The following is a 20,453-nucleotide window of genomic DNA, read 5'->3' on the forward strand; positions in this document are numbered from 1 at the left end:
CCAAGTGCTTTGCAGGACTGGCATTCGGCAAGGCTGTGATCCCATCCCCAGGTGCCCAGCAGGTGTGCTGTGCCCTTTCAAGGTGTATCTCTCTTGCCCAGTGCCCTACGACCCACACTCGACACTCTCGCAGAGGCACACGCTCTCGCCTGTCACATGGCCACCACAGTGTGCCTTATGAGAGGGATGTGGGGTCTGAGTTTCTGCTCACTGTGGTCCCTGGGCCAGGCACTCTGCCTATTGGGCCTGAGCATCTTCCAGGGAAAGTAGAGATGGAGGGCTTGCCCTGCCCTCCCCACTTGTGCAAGGACCAAATGCAATGATTTATGTTCAAGTGCTTTGAAAACGAGAAGCGGTCACACACCGGTCAGTGTTGGTGGTGTCCTCAGTGTCCTTCAGTTGCAAATTAGTGAAGTGTTCCCTTGGTCTTGTTGCACTTCGGGTCCAGGACAGGCAGCTACTGCTCTTTGGCCTTCATCCTGGAATCCTAGAACAGTGTCAGAGCAGGGTTGGACACTTTTTTCAGAGGCGGAAACTGAGGCTGAAAGAGGAAAGCACATCTAAGCCTGGGTAGTGCTGGGGGAGGTGGCGGGGTGAGAAGTGGACAGGCCATTGGTGGCGTGGCTTTGGGTCTCCATGGCTGGAGACTGCAGCCCTCCCAAGGACAACCCCCGCTCCACAGCCCCCCTCACACCTTTGTGAAAATCCTTCCTTGCAGTGATCCCTCAGATTCCATTCGTCACCCCCATTGCTCCCAGAGAGATGAAGACCCTCTTTCTGGAAGGGCAGTGACCGCTTTCTGCAGTGGAAAGGGAGGGCCGCAGGTCTGGGGGCTGCCCACACTCCCCACCCCAGTCTGCCTCGTTGGTTTCCTGGGGCTGATATTGGTGGACCAGACAGTCAGACCAAGGCTTGGGGCAGTCGGCCTGCTGAGCAAGAGGGGCCAGGCTCTCTCCTCCTTTCTGACTCCAGTCCAGGGCAGGTCCCTATTAGCAAGCAGGTCCTACGACAGCAGCTAATGACAAAAAGCTTAGCGCTGGGGTTGTGATAAATCATGGGTAAGTGCAAGGCTTTAGAACAAATATCTTCCATCGGTTAGTAGGAGCTTGTCTTGGCATAGCACCAACTGTCATGAGGAAACCAGGGAAAGATGCTTCTTACCAGAAAAGAATGAAATGCCACCAAAGGCCAAAGCTTTCCTTCTTAGAGCCACTCCTGGGGTGTGGGCTTTGTGCCTCAGAACCAGCTGTCAGCCAGGGCTGGTACAGAACAGGGTTGCCAATAGACGGATGGGCCCTGCGGGGAGCCTCTGTTATTTTAAAATACCAGACTTTCTCCCTCTCAGCACATAGCTGTGCCCCATCCAAGAAGCAGCACCCTAAGGACCCGGCTTCCTGGTTCCTGGACTTCGCATCTCCTGGCTCTACTCTGGCACAGCTGAGCGGAACAGGCGAGACCCTTGCCCGACCCCTGCCTCTCCTTGGGGTCCGGGGGCTGCTTGTCTTTCAGCACCCCCTTTTGCTGTCTGGCTCTGCAGCGCTCCCCCAGAGGGAGTGTTCCGTTCCCTGTGGATTGAGGTGTGATCAAAGTGGAAAGAACAAATGGATGAGGAGGACCCAATCCAATCCCCACCTTCCATATGAAAAATACAGCCCAGGCCTTTCATCTCTTTTTGTACAAAACCCTGTGCATAAATATATACCTTTCTATATACGGGAACAGGGAGGTTTCCTCTATTCATTGTCAGTGTTTTTCACCCAAATTAAAGTCAGTCGCCTCACTCTGGGGTCAGCCACAGTGAGGAACCCTGGTGGCATTTTTCTAGCAAATGTGATTTTTCTAGCTGAGTCACTCCTAGCCAGGGTTTCACTTTGCTGAGGATCCTTTCCCCTCCTCCTCCCAACCTCCCAACACTATGTATAGCTCCCAATTATTATTGCAAGTGCCTTTACTAAAGGTAGGGCTTCCTGTTTGGTTACCATGGACACCATGAAGGCCAAGGCAAGGCCTGCTTGGGAAGGGAAAGGAAGAATTTGTGTGTGTGTGTGTGTGTGTGTGTGTGGCCTGTAAATAGTCTTAATCATTGTTTTCTCTTGGCAATCCCAGTAACGATGTAATTATCAGCCATTAAGCAGGGTATATAATTGTCTGAACAACTTGCCGTGGCTGGCACAGACCTGGTGTGTTTGAGAGATTTCACCCACAAAAGCAGCTACATTAAAGTCCAGCATCTTTCCATAAGGATTTTTCATGATCACAGTGACAACACAGTAGAGAGAAAGCTGTCAATATTTAGTATCCAGAATTGGAAATGACAATGCAACGTAAAATATGTGCAATGCTGACCTTCTGGTTCTGCAGGCATCTGGAAGACCCCAGAGCCCCTCAAGGCTGCTTGGCATAACTTTGTTTCAATCTAGCCTCTTTCTAAAGCTGGACTCACTCTGTAGACCCTTCATGAGTTATGGACAAACAGGCAAAAGCTTCCAATGTCTGCGGGGACGCTGAGCTTTTCCCCAGTGGCCTCATGAGAGATGCGTCTGAACTGCCAAGGGAAAGTGATGATGAAGTAAAAGGTAGCACAAATTGAGTCATTTTGGGAGGAGGCAAAAAGAGGGCTCAGCAAGACATCTGCTTAATGTCAGTTTTAGAAGATGAGCTTCTCCCGAAACACCTTGGTTTCAAACCAATTGATGTTATTTTAGTTGTTGCATGGAATCTGTTGCAGAAACAGAATCCAACTGTAAATCCTCCAGGCTTCCCTCCTCCATTTGTCACTTTCATTTGTGTTTTATTTTATTTTATGCTTCTTTAGTTAAGAACACCTCATACTTTTCCCCTTGGGATACTTGTTTTTCCAGCTTCTAAGGTTTTCCAGCTGGAAAATGTTTCTTGAAAACAAGAGGTGGGAGGACCGGTGTGGAGGAGTCTCGGTCCCGATTTGGGTCCGAATCTCTAGAGTTAGGCGTGTTCACCCCGTCCCAGCCACCCTCCCTCCGTGCACTCGGTGCTCCCTGCTCGCCCACGTGCCTTGGGAAGTTCCAGCTCATCAGAAGTAGACCCCATCTCCTCCCCTCTCCCCACAGAACTGGAAGTCGGACAGCGCAGATCCAGGGACTCTAGTGTTGTCCCCTGTGGTTCAGGACTTGGCATATCTGAAAGCAAAAGGCTGAGTCATGGCTCTTCCCCCGAGTCTGACCCCAGGGAAGTCATAGCAGCAGCTGTTTACCCTTTCCCGTCCTGCTTCCTCCCTCCTCACACACCCCCTCTGCCCACCAGCCATTTCCAAGATTCCACGGTTAGCCAGGCCCTCAGCGATTTGTCTCTTAAAACTAACCTGCATCACTGCCACGTGACACAGCACTGCCAGGCTGCCCCTGTGGCCTGTCAGACTATTAACTCACCTAAGTGAAAGGGCCCAGCATCCCAAAGGGGACCCAGGGGACAGGCGAGTCTTATACCAATTGAAGATGGACACAGCAGGGTGGGATCCCTTGGCACTTCCTTCATGTCCTCTAAAGGGCCAAAATGGACCATTGACTTCTGGCTCAAGCCTTAGGCTCCTTGTTCTTCCTTCCTCTCTCAATCCCATCAGCCCATCATTTTTTCTTATTCCTCAGCCTCCTCCTTCTCTCTTTACCCCCCTGACCCTTGCTGTTTAGGATGCAACACAACTTGTTCCCCATCTCATTCTCTGCCCAGCTTGACCTCTCCCTGCAGCCACCTTCCTTCTCTTCTCCCCTCTCCTTCCCTTCCCTTTCCTTCCCTTCCTTTCCCTTCCCTTCCCTTCCCTTCCCTTCCCTTCCCTTCCCTTCCCTTCCCTTCCCTCCCCTCCCTTCCCCTCCCCTCCCCTTCTCTTCTCTCTCCTCTCTCCTTCCCTCCCCTCCCCTCCTCTTCTCTCATGTTCCCATTGTCTTCTCTCCCTTCTTCATTTTCCCTCTCCACACGCCGCACAGTCTGCAGAGGCTCAGCAGTGTAGGCTTCAGCATTCCTCCACGACTTTCTGAAGGCTGCTGATGTCTGGCCCCATCTTTATGAGGTTGCCTCTTAATCCAGGTTAGGTGTCATTACTGGTGACTGCCCCAATTACATCCAGTCAATGGAAAAATGAAGCTGAGAGCATCCATTTAAGTTGGAATTAAGGGTTAAGAATGCAGCATCCTCTACAGAGGTACTCACAAGGGAGTCATGACATCTTTATGTTGAAAGAAACTGGGAAGTGCCATCTAGTCCACTGTCCTGCCTCCAGAGAGAAATTTATCTTCCTCGTGTGAGACAGATGGTTCCTTAGATAAAACACTGTAGTTTCTAATTAAAAGCCCCCTGCATTCAGCCAGTTAAAGTGCGGGCCATGGCAGGAGCTGTGAAACACCCCATCTAGACCCTGGAAATTTGGAATGGTGGATGATTGATTGTTGTGATTACATTCTCAAAGTAGCATGGTGCAGGGAAGCTCCCTCTTCAGGCCCATTGGACCTCAGCTTTCAGGGATGATTTAAGTAGAGTTTTGCTTGGGCCCAGCAAGAGGAGGGAGAATGGAGCCTGGGGAGAACCCTCTCCATCTGATGTTCCATTTTTAATGCTATGATATAGCCCTCTTTTTAGGCTTTCAGCCCAAAGTACTTTTGGAACTCCATATAAAGGAGAGGGATGACACTCTGTCCGGTCGAGGGGAAGGGAGCACACATCTTCCCTCTAGGATGGCTTCTTTTAAGCTATTTTTTGCTTTTGGAGGCCTGGCTAGATTGATTACAGCTACAGACCAGGCTGTGCAACTGCCCAGATCCTTTGAAAACTGGGCACAGAGTCTCCTGTAAGTCACAGAAGCTGAAAAAACACAGCCGTCCTTGAACAAAAGAGGAAAATGAGGTCAGAAAAGGAAAGTTCACACAGACTTGGTTCTTTTCACTTTGTGAAAAGGCCAACCAATGTACTGAGAAACACTAGATTGTTTTAATGGGGACCCTTGCGGGAAACGAGGAGAAAGCATTGTGAACTTCAACCACATCGAAACTTCACACAGGCTAGCCTTTGTCAGCCTGTGGGATAAAGAGAGAAAGAGATTCTAAAAGAGAGAGTAGGGAATGGATCCACCCATATGCATTCCTTCCAAGTCGGTTATAGATTATAGTACCTTTGAAAAACATTCTTTTCTGCTTCTCACACATTTTGTAAGACCTGATGAGCCAAAAATGTTACTGACAGATTCCTTCCAGTCTGGGACCTCATCTGCTAGACTGGGTTCTGTAGCAACTAGAATTACTGTTTGACATCTAGGATTCAGTTGTTGGCTTTAGTAAGTTCATCATCTCTTTCCATGAGTGGTGGTCAGGGCAGCGCAGGGCACAGCGTGCAGGTAGAGGGCGATGGTCTCTGATGAGAGTCCGCTCGCAGAAGGAGGGGGCTGATTCCAGCTGCCTGCCAAAGAGCCAGGGGAGTAGTGAGTCTTCGACGTCCCCCTGTGCTCACAAGCCAACCAAGAAGCCCAGCGAAGATGATTTTAAAATGTGTCGGGAGAATGTTGGAATGTGCAGGGAATTCCCTGCTTATTTCCCAGACAGTCAAGCATGCACCCAGAAGATTAGGACAGAAAAAGTGAGTCTCACCATTCTTGGGGCTCAGCAGAGCCTGCTTCCTTGCCCACCCTTTCCCGGGCTCCCCTGGCATGGACCTACCGAGCAGACTAGGATCGCTGTTCCGGAAAATCCCAAGGGTCTGCTGCGGGCTCACTTAAAATCCTGGTTTTGATCTAGCAGAAGTGGTGTTGTGTTTAAAATCTCTGCATGGTGGTGAATTCATGAGCCTCCTGGTGAAGGCAGGAAGGAACCGATTCCTTGTGCTGAGTCATAGCGTAAACCCTCAGGTGAAAAAGCCCAACCGTAGAGCAAGCACAGTCACTGAGTGCATGTGTTCGTGCCAACCTGGGTACCCTCTGTGAAACAAGCCCTGGGGAAAGGTATTGGCTCTTCATTAGATTGTTTTCAGGAACACTCTCAGCCACTGACAGGTGTTCCATCTGCACCCAGCTGATGTCCTGCCTGCCTTCCTCCCGGGCCCGCTGGTCTAGAGCTGGCAGTGGGATGGAGACCTGCCTGAGGGAGAGAGGGCCCGTGTGTGCTGGCCCCTCTGTCTTCCGCTACACAGCTTGGCAGGTGGCCAGGTGCTTATCTGTTGGTTAAACCCCCCAAAGTCTCAGCACCACCCAGCATCCTTCTCCATTGAAACTGGCTAGCTCAGCCTCCCAGAAGTCAGCTGCAGAGCACAACCCAAGGGGCACTGCCGACCTCTCTGTGGGTCAGGACATCAGAGTCCTGACAGATTTCGACAGATTTTGTGGCTTGGTCATGACCAGCCAGAGAGCTTGAGTTCCCACTCCACTCCCAGGAAACTACCCCTGTGGGCGCCAGGCGTGTTGAGTCTCTCGTCTTGCCTCTTAATGATGTGTTCTTTCCCCTCTGGTCCTCTTGATGTCCCCCCACAGGGTGCAGGCTGCACTGCCCTTGTGGTGGCCGTGGTGGCCCGAAAGCTGGAACTCACCAAAGCAGAGAAGCACGTTCATAACTTCATGATGGACACTCAGCTCACCAAGCGGGTAAGATGCTACACAGCCATGTCTTATGGGGGACTTAACACCACAGTGGAAGCCAATGAGAAAGCAAATGGTCCGCCAGGTGCTCACGCCTGTAATCCCAGCACTTTAGGAGGCCGAGGTGGGTCGATCACAAGGTCAGGAGATCAAGACCATCCTGGCTAACACGCTGAAACCCCATCTCTACTAAAACTACAAAAAATTAGCTGGACATGGTGGCGGGTGCCTGTAGTCCCAGCTACTCAGGAGGCTGAGGCAAGAGAATTGCTTGAACCCGGGAGGCGGAGGTTGCAGTGAGCCAAGATTAAATTCAGTTCACCACTGAACTCCAGCCTGGATAACAGAGTGAGATTCCATCTCAAAAAGAAAGGAAGAAAGACAGAAAGGAAGTGAGAGAAAGAGAGAAAAGAAAGAAAAAGAGAAAGAAAATGGTCATGTCGTATGGGTTTGCACCAGGCTTTTAAAGGGCATGTTTGAGGGAGCCCCAGACACAAAATGGAAACAGCATCTTCACACGATGGGTTCCTGCCTTCTGTTCGATCGCTGTGCATGGTTCAGGCAGCCAAATAATTTTCCTGGTAATTTAATTAATAGCCTACAATGGTATAACCTGCCCCTTTGCCTGATGAAAATCAGCCAGTATGAGGCAATGTTTTTTGTTTATGCTCAAATATTTTCAGGATTCTCATTAGGAAGGGCAAAACTATATTGAAAATGTACCTAAAACTATAAAAGTATATTGAAAATGTACCTAAGTCTCATCCTTTAAAAAAAATCATTTAAAGAATCATTCTAGGCCAGGTGCAGCAGCTCACGCCTGTAATCCCAGCACTTTGGGAGGCTGAGGCAGGTAGATCACGAGGTCAAGAGATTGAGACCATCCTGGCCAACATGGTGAAATGCCGTCTCTACTAAAAATACAAACATTAGCTGGGCATGGTGGCAGGCACCTGTAGTCCCAGCTACTCAGGAGGCTGAGGCAGGAGAATCACTTGAACCCAGGAAGTGGAGGTTGCAGTGAGCCGAGATCATACCACTGCACTCCAGCCTGGGCGACAGAGCAAGACTCCATCTCAAAAAAAAAAAAAAAAAAAAAGAAATCATTCTAGTAGAGCCCACATTCCTAAATAAAATTGTTCATCAAAACGTCATCATCCAATTTTTCCCTTTTGGGTTTTCCGGGTAACGTTTCTCACTTGAACCATTACGAAAGTAGTTATGGAAGATGAAAATCTGAAAATATGCAGGAATGGGTAGACCAATTTGCTGCTGAAAGTTGGATACCCCACTGAAATGTCAGAGACGAAAAGGCCCATTTAGAAGAGACAGATACAAGCCTTCCAGAATAACAGCAGGCCAAATGGGCAAGGCAGGAGTTGTTTATTCAAGGACAGCTTTTATGGAAAATTCTTTAGAACTACAGCCTGAAGGAAGGTGAGTAAGATGATTTCCTGCAAGACTGTCCTCTTTCTGAGACGAGGCAGAGTTAAAACCCTGTGTCCGTGTCTTGGCCTCCATAGTCTTTTTCATTTAGGACTAAAGTAGGTTAAGGAACCCATGAGCAACCAAATGTTGCTTTGGGTTTTTGAAAGCTACAGAAAATATTCAGTGATTAATGTTGCATCGCAGCAACAATGTGTTAGAAATAGAGACAAAGGCAGGAAGGAAGAACAAAAAGAGAGAGAGAGAGAGAGAGAATGACAGAGGGAGCCGCGAGTGAGCTCTCGGGGAAGGCAGTGGGAGAGTGTGCAGTGGCCAAGGCCTCTCCAGTTTCTCAGCAGAATGATTTATGGTGTTTGATTGTTTGGTCTTTGATTACATTTATTGGATTTTGTAAAGAGCCTTCACAGATGTTAAAAGGAACTGGTACAGGCAAATATTCTTATGTTGTTGACATTCAAGTGTTCGTACTTGGTACATCACGGCCCCGAGCTATCAGCTGCACCAAAAAAAGCCATGATTTGTCACATCACGATGGCAGTGATTGAAGGCTGTTACCACAGTAAGGCCTGCCGGGAACTCTGCCACTTGGCCACTCTCTTTCAGCCCCCTCTAATAATGGGTGCAAAAGTCATGCTCAGTATTGAGGAAATTACTCAAGTTATTGAAACACCCAAATGCAAATCCACTTGCATCTATTTTCCTGAAGCAATTTACTGAGGTTTCACTGAATTGAAACTACATGCTGGAGTGAGGGCAGGGAGCTGTTCTGCCTCCAAAGCCTTCTCATAAGCTGTTTACCAAGAGTAGAGACATTAGCAGTTTCTCTGTTTATTCTGGTTTTCTTTTTGAAGCCAAGTATATTCTTTGTATTTGGTGTTATTCCTTTGTCCTCTCCATTTTTCACCAAGTAAATCAGACGCTAAAGGAAAATAAAGCTGAGGAAAGCCAGCTCCTTTGTATGCCAGGAAAATAAACAATTTTTCTGCAATATAATTGTAGAAGATGAGACTGTGGTTGCTAATTTTAATCTTTCAAAAATGATTCCCTAACATCCTCCTCAATTCCACTTACTTCTTGAAAAGTAGGACTGAAAATCAAATCAACAAATATTTATTGCTCATCCATGAATGTAAGGTAGCTTTTTAATTGAATAACATCTCCTTTTTCTGAGAACACTTAAATCTGTTGAAATGTCCCTTTAATATCTAATATCTTTTCTCAAGGAAATAAACAACACAGGAGGGATGGTTCTTACAGAGAGAAGATTTTCAAAGCTGGCAGGACTAGAACTTCTGAAGGTTCTTTTACATAACCTTAATTGAAACGAAACTGGATGTGTGCATCCTTGGCCTGCTCTGGTTTGAGCTGACTTTGAACTGCTCCCAAGAGAACCCCACCTTTCTTCCCCTGGGGATGCCTGGCCTGCCCTCTGTCCTCTCCAAATGGCCCATTGTGTCCAGCTGGAGTGGCTCATTGGTCAAGAAGATGCTAAACAACTGGGCGCGGTGGCTCACGCCTGTAATCCCAGCACTTTGGGAGGCCGAGGCAGGTGGATCACAAGGTCAGGAGTTCGAGACCAGCCTGACCAACATGGTGAAGCCCTGTCTCTACGAAAAATACAAAAATTAGCAGGGCGTGGTGGTGCGCACCTGTAATCCCAGCTACTCAGGAGGCTGAGACAGGAGAATCACTTGAATCTGGGAGGTGGAAGTTACAGTGAGCCAAGATCCTGCCACTGTGCTCCAGACTGGGCAACAGAGCAAGACTCTGTCAAAAAAAAAAAAAAAAAGAAATACTCTCAGATCAGACATGATCCTTAGAAACTCTTGGCCGGGCACGGTGGCTCACACCTGTAATGCCAGCACTTTGGGAGGCTGAGGCAGATAGATCACGAGGTCAGGAGATGAGACCTTCCTGGCTAACACGGTGAAACCCCGTTTCTACAAAAAAAAAAAAAAAAAAAAAAAATTAGCCAGGCGTAGTGGCACGTGCCTGTAGTCCCAGGTACTTGGAAGGCTGAGGCAGGAGAATTGCTTCAACCCGGGAGGCAGAGGTTGCAGTGAGCCGAGATCGCGCCACTGCACTCCAGCCTGGGCAACTGAGTGAGACTCCATCTCAAAAAAAAAAAAAAAAAAAAGAGATGCTAAGCTCAGTCTATTCATAACATCTCAGTGAATTCTCAGAGAAAGATCCAACATGAAGGAGTTTACTGTGGCATAATTTCAACCTCTTCGGAGTGGACAATTCACAGATTTGACAGACAGATAAAAGCAGCCTCTTACTGGTATATGCAACCTTGATGCTTCAAACACCTAAGCAAAATGAAAAAGGAATTGTAGGTATTAATCATAAAAAAATACCCACATTGTTCTAGTATTTATTCATCCTGTCTTGCTCTAAAGGCTGCAGCCTAGCCTTTGCCATGAGAGCCAGCACTATTTTTATTTATTTATTTATTTGTGGGGAGGGAAGAGGGTCTGACAGCATTGGGTAAGAACTCAGTTTCTGGTTTTCTTGAATCCTGTGCTTATCTTCTTTCCTTGTATCAACTCTGGCAGCAACGTCATTTCTGTATTTAATTCAATCAGATCTTCCCACACTGACTTCGCAGTGTCGCTGCCATTGTTATTCTATAATTATAACTTATTGCTAACCTCTGGGCTACTAGATAAATATATTTAAGTACATGATTCACAGAGGGACTGGAAGAAAGATACTAGAGCCCCATTTTTTCTGCCACTCAGTGCTTCCATGTCCCCAACATTCTGTTTTATGTAACTAAACAGGTCCATCACAGAGGTCACTCCTGGGTGCCACACTCTGTACTCTGGGGGCACCAAGATGGGTAAGAGGTGGTCCTTACCTCCATCCTTAACCTCTGGTGGCTGACTGCCCTCAGAGAGCACTTCTTATAAGAGGTAGAGTGGGCCGGGTGCGGTGGCTCACGCCTGTAATCCCAGCACTTTGCAAGGCTGACGTGGGCAGATCACTTGAGGTCAGGAGTTCAAGACTAGCCTGGCGACCATGGTGAAACCCCATCTCTACTAAAAATACAAAAAATTAGCCAAGCGTGGTGGTGGGCGCCTGTAATCCCAGCTTCTCGGAAGGCTGAGGCAGGAGAATTGCTTGAACCCACGAGGCGGAGGTTATGGTGAGCTGAGATCGCGCCACTGCACTCCAGCCTGGGCGACAGAGCGAGACTCCATCTCAAAAAAAAAAAAAAAAAGCAGAGTGGGCTGCTATGGACACCCTTGGCTTGAGAGGCACCATGGACCGGAGATATTTTCTTTGTGGTACCTACTCTCCACATCAAGCCACAGTAAGCAGAACCTTCAGACAGCACAGTGTGCTGAGGATCATATCTCCTTGCTGCAAGGGTTTCTTGCCCCAAGTAGCTCATCCAAGTACACTTCCCCATGAATTCTATGAGTAAGACCAAAACGAAACCCACAACTTCCCTAAACTAGTTCCTTCTCCTAACTTCCCTAGTGTGCTCCTGACATGGTGTTCTTCCAGACTCCAGGCATAAAAACTTAGCCCCATTTCTGACTCCTCTGGGCCGTGAACCCCACAGGGGTCTGAGCACTTTCTGTGTCTGATTCGACCTTGCCGTGGCTGTTCACGCATGCGCGCCTCTCCAGGGCCTCTGCCCCGTCACTCTTGAAGCCGCCATCTTCTGTCTTGCACTATCACAGCAGCCTGCTACCTGCTCTCCTCACTTGGGCCTCCCTCTCCCCAGTCATCCTGCACTCTGCTTCCCCATGGATCTCCTTAGACTCTCGGGCTTACCTACATATTACTTCCTGCTCAAAAACCTTTAAGTAATTCCCCCACCTACAATCTCCTGAATGACACTAAAGACAACTTTTCTTTAATTACAGGCATATGCCAAAGTTTGATCATCATCTTGCTAGAAGAAAATTTTCTTCAGCAGCCTAATTCAGAGATTACTCTTAGTAGTGGTATTTCATAGGAAAAACAATGGTAGCCATTGTTATGCCAGATATAGAAGGTTTAGCTAAAGGACTGCTAATGGACAGCTGGTTGGGCTTAAGAGTGGATTTCCAGAACAAGTCTTTATCTCTTTATAATTGATCGGATAATCAATAGGGCAGTTATCAGGAATGTTAATTCTCCCCAGAAGAGGATTATAAATTACATCACACACAAGATTCTGTTCCAAACAGAGTGGGTACAGGTTTTCTTTTTTAGCAACAGTCACAGAAATATTGTGTGTTTAAGCCGGAAGGACCCTCAGGGAAGAGCCACTCCAACACAGATGAGAAGACGAAGGCCCAGAAAGGGGTGAGGGGGCCCCGGGCCTATGCAAGATCCAGTTTGCTCTCAGACCATCAGGCAGGCAGCTTAAGGGTGGTTAGTTCCTTAGCGTGGGGTTAGGGTCCCAGGCCTGCTGAAGAGAAAAGCCAGCTTAACTCTACCCTAACTGAGTATCACATAAATAGCATTATTGAATTATCCACCACCCATTACCATATTGCTACAGGGAGAACCTCAAGCTCCAACTTTGAACAACGGAAATACATCTCCTCTCGCTCCACCCAATTTCCTGCCAGCCAGAGAGGTGGAGCTCCCAGTTCTAAGTGGTCAGTGAGGGCCTCCGGGTCAGGCAGGCAGAGAAGCCTGCAAAGGGAGTGTGGAATAGAACAGAGGGGGGAAAAAGAGGAGGTACAAGCCGGGCGATGAGAGGGCAACCGGGGAAGCCAGAGCAAGTCTGTGGGGTGGTGATGAGGGGAGAGTGGGCTTGGCAAATGGGAAAGAGGAACCGGCCCCCTTCTCTAGTCCTGTGTGTAAAGGACACCTTCAGTCAAGGGCCGGCTTGCAGGTTCTCCGATAGTGATCTGATCCTCACTCAGCCTAGTTTCAACCTGTGTAACTCCTTCAAGTTACAGTCATGCACTGCATAACAACGTTTCAGTCAATGATGGAGCACATATACCAAGGTGGTCTCAGAAGCCTCTAACAGAGCTGAAAAATTCCTCTCCCCTAGTGATTTGTGTTACCGTTGTCTACAGTGCAGAAATGTGCCATACAGGCTTGTAGCCTAAGAGCGATAGGCTACACCATACAGCCTAGGGGTGTAGTAGGCTGTACCATCTAGGTTTGTTTAAGTACAGTCTGTGATGTTCACACAGTGAAGAAATTGTCCAAGATGCATGTATTTAAATCACACCCACCGGCCGGGCCTCCCTTTCCCCGTCTCCAATCTCCAAGTAGAATACTTCTCTGGCAAGGGTTCCTGGCAGCGTAAAGGGCATGCTAGTGATTTCTTCTCTGGGGGGGCTCTGCTAATGGGACTCCTGGAATTTCCCAGGACTCCTGGGGCTGCTGGAGGTTTAGGGTGCCCAAGAAAGGTGCTCCTTTCATCCCCCTTGTACTCCTGCCCCAAGCATTCTTGCCGCAACCGACAGCCCCTCTGTAATAGCAAGTAGCAGATTACCTGGGCAGAGAGGTGGCCAGAGCAAGTCATTGACATGGGATGCTATGGCCAAGAGCTCAAGGAAGTGATGTGTGTTATGTTGTATGTTTTCTTGTGGGCTGGGGAAATTAGAGGGAAGGAAGCTGATGTTTATCGGAAGAGGAGAATATTAACAAAGATACCATGTATTGAGGCATATGGCCGGGGTCTGTGCTAATGTTTTAAGTATATTCTCATTTAGTCAACACAGTAATCCTGTTTCACAGATGCAGGTAGCACTTGCATCACTCTCTAGCTCCGGACCCTGCTTTGTTGTTGTGGTTTTTTAAATGCTTGTTACCTGATGCTATAATATAAACTGCATACCATCTTCTCCACAAGATTGTAAGTTCCATAAGGGCAGGAATGTTATTGATCTGTTCACTGTGGTACCCTTACTTGCTAGTACAATGCCTGGCCCATCATAGGTGCTCATTAATTGTTCCTCAAATGTATGAATAAAGAGAGTCTCATAGAGTTCAGTAGTGGGTCCAAGATAGAGCTCATGATCACATCTATTTGTCAAGTTTTTCTGAGGGTCAATGAAACCATGCAGACATACATGCTTAGCACAGATCCTGGCACATAATAAGCACTCAGTATATGTTAGCTGTCACAATAATTTTCAAGGTCTTCATTGGACCACTTTCTTGTCCAGGCCCATTAATTTTAGAGCCCTTCCTAAAGTGGATCATAGAGCCCATTCTCTGGTCCCACTCAGAGTGAAAGCAATTGTTTTGGTGGAGAGTTTCTGGGCTTGCAGAAAACAATCAGCCCATTTTGGAGGCAGGACAGCTGGACTGCCATTCACTTCCTCTCCTAACCATCCCCAAACCCACCCGATTGTGGCCAACGTTGAGCCACTCTTTCTGGCTTGCTGCTTTCATCTTAAGCCCTGCCCCCTCGCACTGCTGCACCCTAAGAGCGTCTTTTGGCCCTGGTGCCTCTGCCCACCAGGAGAGGTCAGGAGGTACCCAAGCCTCCATCAAGGAAGGGTGCATGAAGCCCTTCGGAGACTCGGCAAATCTGAGGAAAGGCACATGACCTCATCTGCTCCTGACCCCAGCAATGCGTAGATCAATCAGCCAGGTGAACTGGAGGGAGACCCTGGCCACAATAGCATTTACCGTCCACCTGGGAAAGCCCAGTGCAGTTAAAAGCCTATTTCTTTTTCTCTCGCAGATATTGATCTACTTAGCTTTGTGCCAGACTGTTTGCTGGTAATTAATTTCAGAGTCAGTGCAAGGGCTGGCAGTTAACATCACTTTCCCGAATGCACAGCGGCCTCCCTCCAAACTCATAAAGATGATGTGACTGCCTCTGTCAGCTACCCGGACTGTGCTGTGACTTCAGTATCTTACATTTGGGCTGACTTTAAGTGCAGGACCTGGACTCCGTGTTCTGTCACATTGCTAAGTAAGGGCCATGATGATTAAAAAAAGAAAAAAAATCCAATGTTCTTTCCAATTCCTTGATCCTGGAAAACAGGAAATGATTTTGTTTGTCTTTCCTTCAGTCCACATGAAAACCTTCTGCTCTTCCTGGACCTGGCTCTTGTTTTGACTTTGCCATTAGCTAGCTGTGTGATTCTGGCTCTCACATCCCATCTCTGAAGTGGTTTCCTCATATGTTCAATGAGGGGTTTGAGCTAGATGATATTAACTAATATCTGTACGGTGCTTTACATTTTATGCAGCATTCAAACCCACACTGACTCAGTTTGCCATTTATAATTGTCTAGTCTTGGTCTGTGTCTCGGTTTCTTTGTCTGAAAAATGTGGATAATGTTAGCACCTCCCCGATGGGGTTGTGGTAAGGATTAAAGGAGCTTAGACATATGAAGTACTCAGACCTGTGGCTGCGCCTGGTAGATGTTAGCTGTTGCCCCCAGCACCATCATCACTGCCTCATAGCAGCCCTCTTTATTTTTCCCATCTTACAGATAATGAAGCATTTGCTCCTAAACTGCTTAATAATTGACAGAGCAGGGATTCACCTGCAGACTTTCCCGTTTCCTCGAGGCTTTCCTAAGAGGCTAAGTGCCTGGGGAAACTGAAGAAATGACACATCCAATTGCCCCTCTCCCCGCAAGAGGAGGGCAGTGGTATTCAATGTGTGTGCTCTGCAGAGAGCGAGGCTTCCCTCGCACGCCGCCTTTTTTCCCAGGAGGCTGCTGTTCACTCTAGTTCCCTGAGCAGAACCCCAGAGACCACAGTGTCCTCTCCTGGACATCCACCGTTTCCAACTTCTCACCACAACCTGCTTCCTTTCAGGCAAGAAAGTACTAGAGGCGGGCAATTAAGTCATTTATAACTATTTTCATGGTGGATCTTTACTGCATTTTTAAAAAAGCAATATTTATGTCCCTTAGACATTTCTGAGAAGACTTAGCTGTTCTTTTAAAAACATCACTTCAGCGCCAATGAAAAATATAATCCAGCCTTAGTAATAAATTTTTAAAACATACACACACAAAATTTATCAGCCTGCAAAACAATGTTTCCTAGCCTTCCCACACGTCTCAGTATTTTAACAACGTCCCATCTGTTGATGTCAGTCTGAAGAAGCAGGTCTATAGTCTCTAATTTTATTAAAATCCTTTCTGGCTAGTAACCTGATTTCTATTAGGCTGGCCTACTTATTTCCAGGCCCCAGGCCTGTGGACCTGTGCCAATCTGCATGACTGACAGAAATGGGGATGGTTAATCAAAAATCTGTTTAGCGTGTGCTTAATAAGGAATGTTTTCTCTTGCTCTTGTTACTAATTGCTGAGGATGTCTGTGTTTGGATTAAAACTTTGTCCCCTGCCATCTGGATGCCATTGATATGTCTCAGCTCAGTCGTGAGCCTGGTGATATCAGTGGTTTCCATGTCAACAGATGACAGCGTCATATGTTGAAACGTGTGATTGCAGTGCACAGTGAAGGAGCCAGCTTTGGGAAAGAGGAAGCTCTGGTTTCACACCTAAATATCTTCACTGATTTTCAGACATTGCTTTGAAATTATTTCCGTTTTGTGCCAATTACATTTACATGTAAAATTGCAGCGCAAATGTTTTTGGCCATTTGGGAAAGGAGACAATGGGCTTATTGGTACCTATAGTTCCAATTAGTGGGAAAGACATTTTCTCAAAGAAGTCTTTTAAAATCTCCAGCTGATAGGAAATCTGTTTACTCTCTGAATCCAAGCAATGTACCATATACACTAAGTGGCAATCTCAGGTGAAACTCGGAAGTCTGCATGTAAGGGCAGCAGTGGTATCTTGCTAGCTATTTTCCGAGGGGACCCCGGGACTCAAGGTCTTGCTCATGCAACCTGTCTAAATATAGCATCAGCAACAGCACTCAAGAGACAGTACTGAAATAATCAAGAAAAAGAAAGAAAGAAAGAAAGAAAGAAAGAGAGAAAGAAAGAAAGAAAGAGAAAGAAGAGAAAAGAGAAAAAAGAAAAGAAAAAAGAAAAGGAAGGAAGGAAGAAAGAGAGAAAGAAAGAAAAAGAAAGAAAGAAAGAACCCTTCAATTTAGCTCTAGTCTGCAGTGTCCAACACAAGATTAATAGCAGATGAATTTTAATCATCTTTTCTTTCCTTTCTTTTCTTTCCTTTTTTTTTCTTGAGACGGAGTTTCACTCTTGTTTCCTAGGCTGGAGTATGGCACGATCTCAGCTCATTGCAACCTCCGCCTTCCAGGTTCAAGCGAGTCTCCTGCCTCAGTCTCCCAAGTAACTAGTATTACAGGCATGAGCCACCATACCTGGCGAATTTTGTATTTTTTGTAGAGACAGCTTTGACCATGTTGTTCAGGCTGGTCTCGAACTCCTGACCTCAGGTGATCCACCTGCCTTGGCCTCCAAAGTTCTGAGATTACAGGCGGGAGCCACCGTGCCCGGCCTTAATCATCTTTTCTAGGAGTTTCGTGATTTTGGTTAAGAAAATAGATCATTGCAAAATCGTTTCCTTATGAGGTAGACTACAGTAGCAACCACACACACACAAAATATTATGTGAACCTAAGAAAATGAACCTGATAGCAGCCTACTTTATTTATTCTTCCTTAGATCAAGAATGCTGCAGCCAATGTCCTTCGGGAAACATGGTTAATCTATAAACACACAAAGCTGCTAAAGAAGATTGACCATGCCAAAGTCAGGAAACACCAGAGGAAGTTCCTCCAAGCTATCCACCAGTGAGTATGCCAGAGTGGTTCAGCCATCAGATAACCAGATTGGGAGCAGTGGGACTCCTACAACTCTGTCAGTAGCTTCTCATATACTTCGGAGGCACAGAAGAAATCCATTCTGTTCCACTCAACAAGTGGAGTGGTGAAGTGGGTCTGATCACTCACTCACTGCACCAGCCACATGCCAGAAATTGGGCAGGCTGTTATGGAAGGTAAAAACTAGAGTAAGAACCTCTAAGGGCTTCTACATTCTACACACACACCCCCACACACATCACACACACCATAAACACCACACACAAACACCACACACACCTCACACACACCATACACACCACACACCACACACACCACACACCACACATCACACACACCATATACAGCACACACAAACACTGCACCACACACACACCACACACACCACACACCATACACCCCACACACCATACACACCACACACCATACACCCCACACACCATACACACCACACACAAACACCACACACACCTCACACACACCATACACACCACACACACCACACACCACACATCACACACACCATATACACCACACACAAACACTGCACCACACACACACCACACACACCACACACCATACACCCCACACACCATACACACCACACACCATACACCCCACACACCATACACACCACACACAAACACCACACACACCTCACACACACCATACACACCACACACACCACACACCACACATCACACACACCATATACACCACACACAAACACTGCACCACACACACACCACACACACCACACACCATACACCCCACACACCATACACACCACACACCATACACCCCACACACCATACACACCACACACAAACACCACACACACCCCACACACACCTCACACACACCATACACACCACACACACCACACACACCACACACCACACATCACACACACCATATACACCACACACAAACCACACACACACACCACACACACACACCACACACACCACACACCACACACACCACACACTACACACACCTCACACCATACACACCACACACACCTCACACACACCACACACACCACATACCACACACACCACACACCATACACACCACACACACCTCACACACACCACACACCACACACACCACACACCACACACAAACACCACACACACACCCCACACACACCATACACACCACATACACCACACACCACACATCACACACACCATATACACCACACATAAACACCACACCACACACACACCACACACACCACACACCACACACACCACACACCACACACACCACACACAAACACCACACACACCCCCCACACACACCTCACACACACCACACACCACACATCACACACACCATATACACCACACACACACCCCACACCACACACACACACCACACCACACACACCACACACACCACACACCACACATCACACACACCATATACACCACACACAAACACCACACACACCCCCACACATTTCATACACACCACACACACCACACACCACACACACCACACATATGACACAAACAAACACAACACACACACCACACACATACACACCACACACTACACACACACACCCCCACACCACACACCGCACACAGCATGCACACAGCACACAAACCACACAAACCACATACACAAACCACACACAAACCACACACACACCGCATACACACACCACACACACCACATACCCCATACACACACCACACACAATACACATACCACACACACGCCCCCACACACCACACAAACACAACACACATAACACATACTCACCACACACACCGCACACACACCCCATACACACACCAAACACACCACACACACACATGCCCCCACACATACCACATAACCACACACACACCCACACACACAAACCACACACCAAACACGCCACACACACACACACACCACACACACCATACACCCCACACACACCACACACATTACACGCACCACACACACACACCACACATACGACACACACCACAAACACATGCCACAAACACACCCATACACACACCACACACACCACGCACACCCCATACACACACAACACACAACACACATCACACACACGCCCCCACACACCATACACAACACATACAAACACCATACCACACAGACAAACCACACACCACATGCCCCCCCACACACACCACACACACACAAACCACACACACACCACATGCCCCCAAACACACACCACACACACGCCCCCACACACAGCACACACACAACACACATAACACACACTCACCACACAAACCACACACAAAATACACACACATGCCACACACACACACAGAACACACACCACACACAGCGCGCGCACACACACACACACACACACACACCCCATGCATTGCAACTCAAATCAAAACAAACTGTGGCTGATGCTTTCTGTGATGGGGGAGTTTTTAAAAGTGGAAAAGCAAAGGATGAAAACATTTATTCTGATGGAGAGGTTTGGGGAACCCCTGAAAAATTGAGAAGAAGGCACTCAAGATGGAAGGCACAGCCCAGGCATAGAGGCAGGGAAATGATCTGGGAATAGCAAGAAACCAGTGACTGAAGGTGAGCATGCGTTGGGACCCCTGGGGGGATGTGACAAGCCCCTGGAAAGTAAAAGCCTCAGTTCTTCCCCAGGTTCACGGTCCCCATGCTGGGTTCCAAAATCAGAGGCAGCGGAAGGGCTAGAGGATCTGCTGGTGAGGCGAAGCCTTTG

At 47.6% G+C, this 20,453-nt stretch overlaps 1 protein-coding gene across 3 annotated transcripts in view; it reads left to right on the forward strand.

Annotated features, from left to right (window-relative positions):
- KCNN3 (potassium calcium-activated channel subfamily N member 3) overlaps window positions 1–20,453 on the forward strand; it is a 167,559-nt gene that overhangs the window by 140,359 nt on the left and 6,747 nt on the right. For all 3 annotated transcript variants that reach the window (XM_005541654.5, XM_065545177.2, XM_005541655.5), the window contains 2 exons: window positions 6,482–6,592; window positions 17,565–17,692. In XM_005541654.5, coding sequence (XP_005541711.3) covers window positions 6,482–6,592; window positions 17,565–17,692 — 239 coding nt within the window. The remainder of the gene's footprint in view (window positions 1–6,481; window positions 6,593–17,564; window positions 17,693–20,453) is intronic.

Source organism: Macaca fascicularis, chromosome 1 (assembly GCF_037993035.2).
Source record: "Macaca fascicularis isolate 582-1 chromosome 1, T2T-MFA8v1.1".
Taxonomy (NCBI): domain Eukaryota; kingdom Metazoa; phylum Chordata; class Mammalia; order Primates; family Cercopithecidae; genus Macaca; species Macaca fascicularis.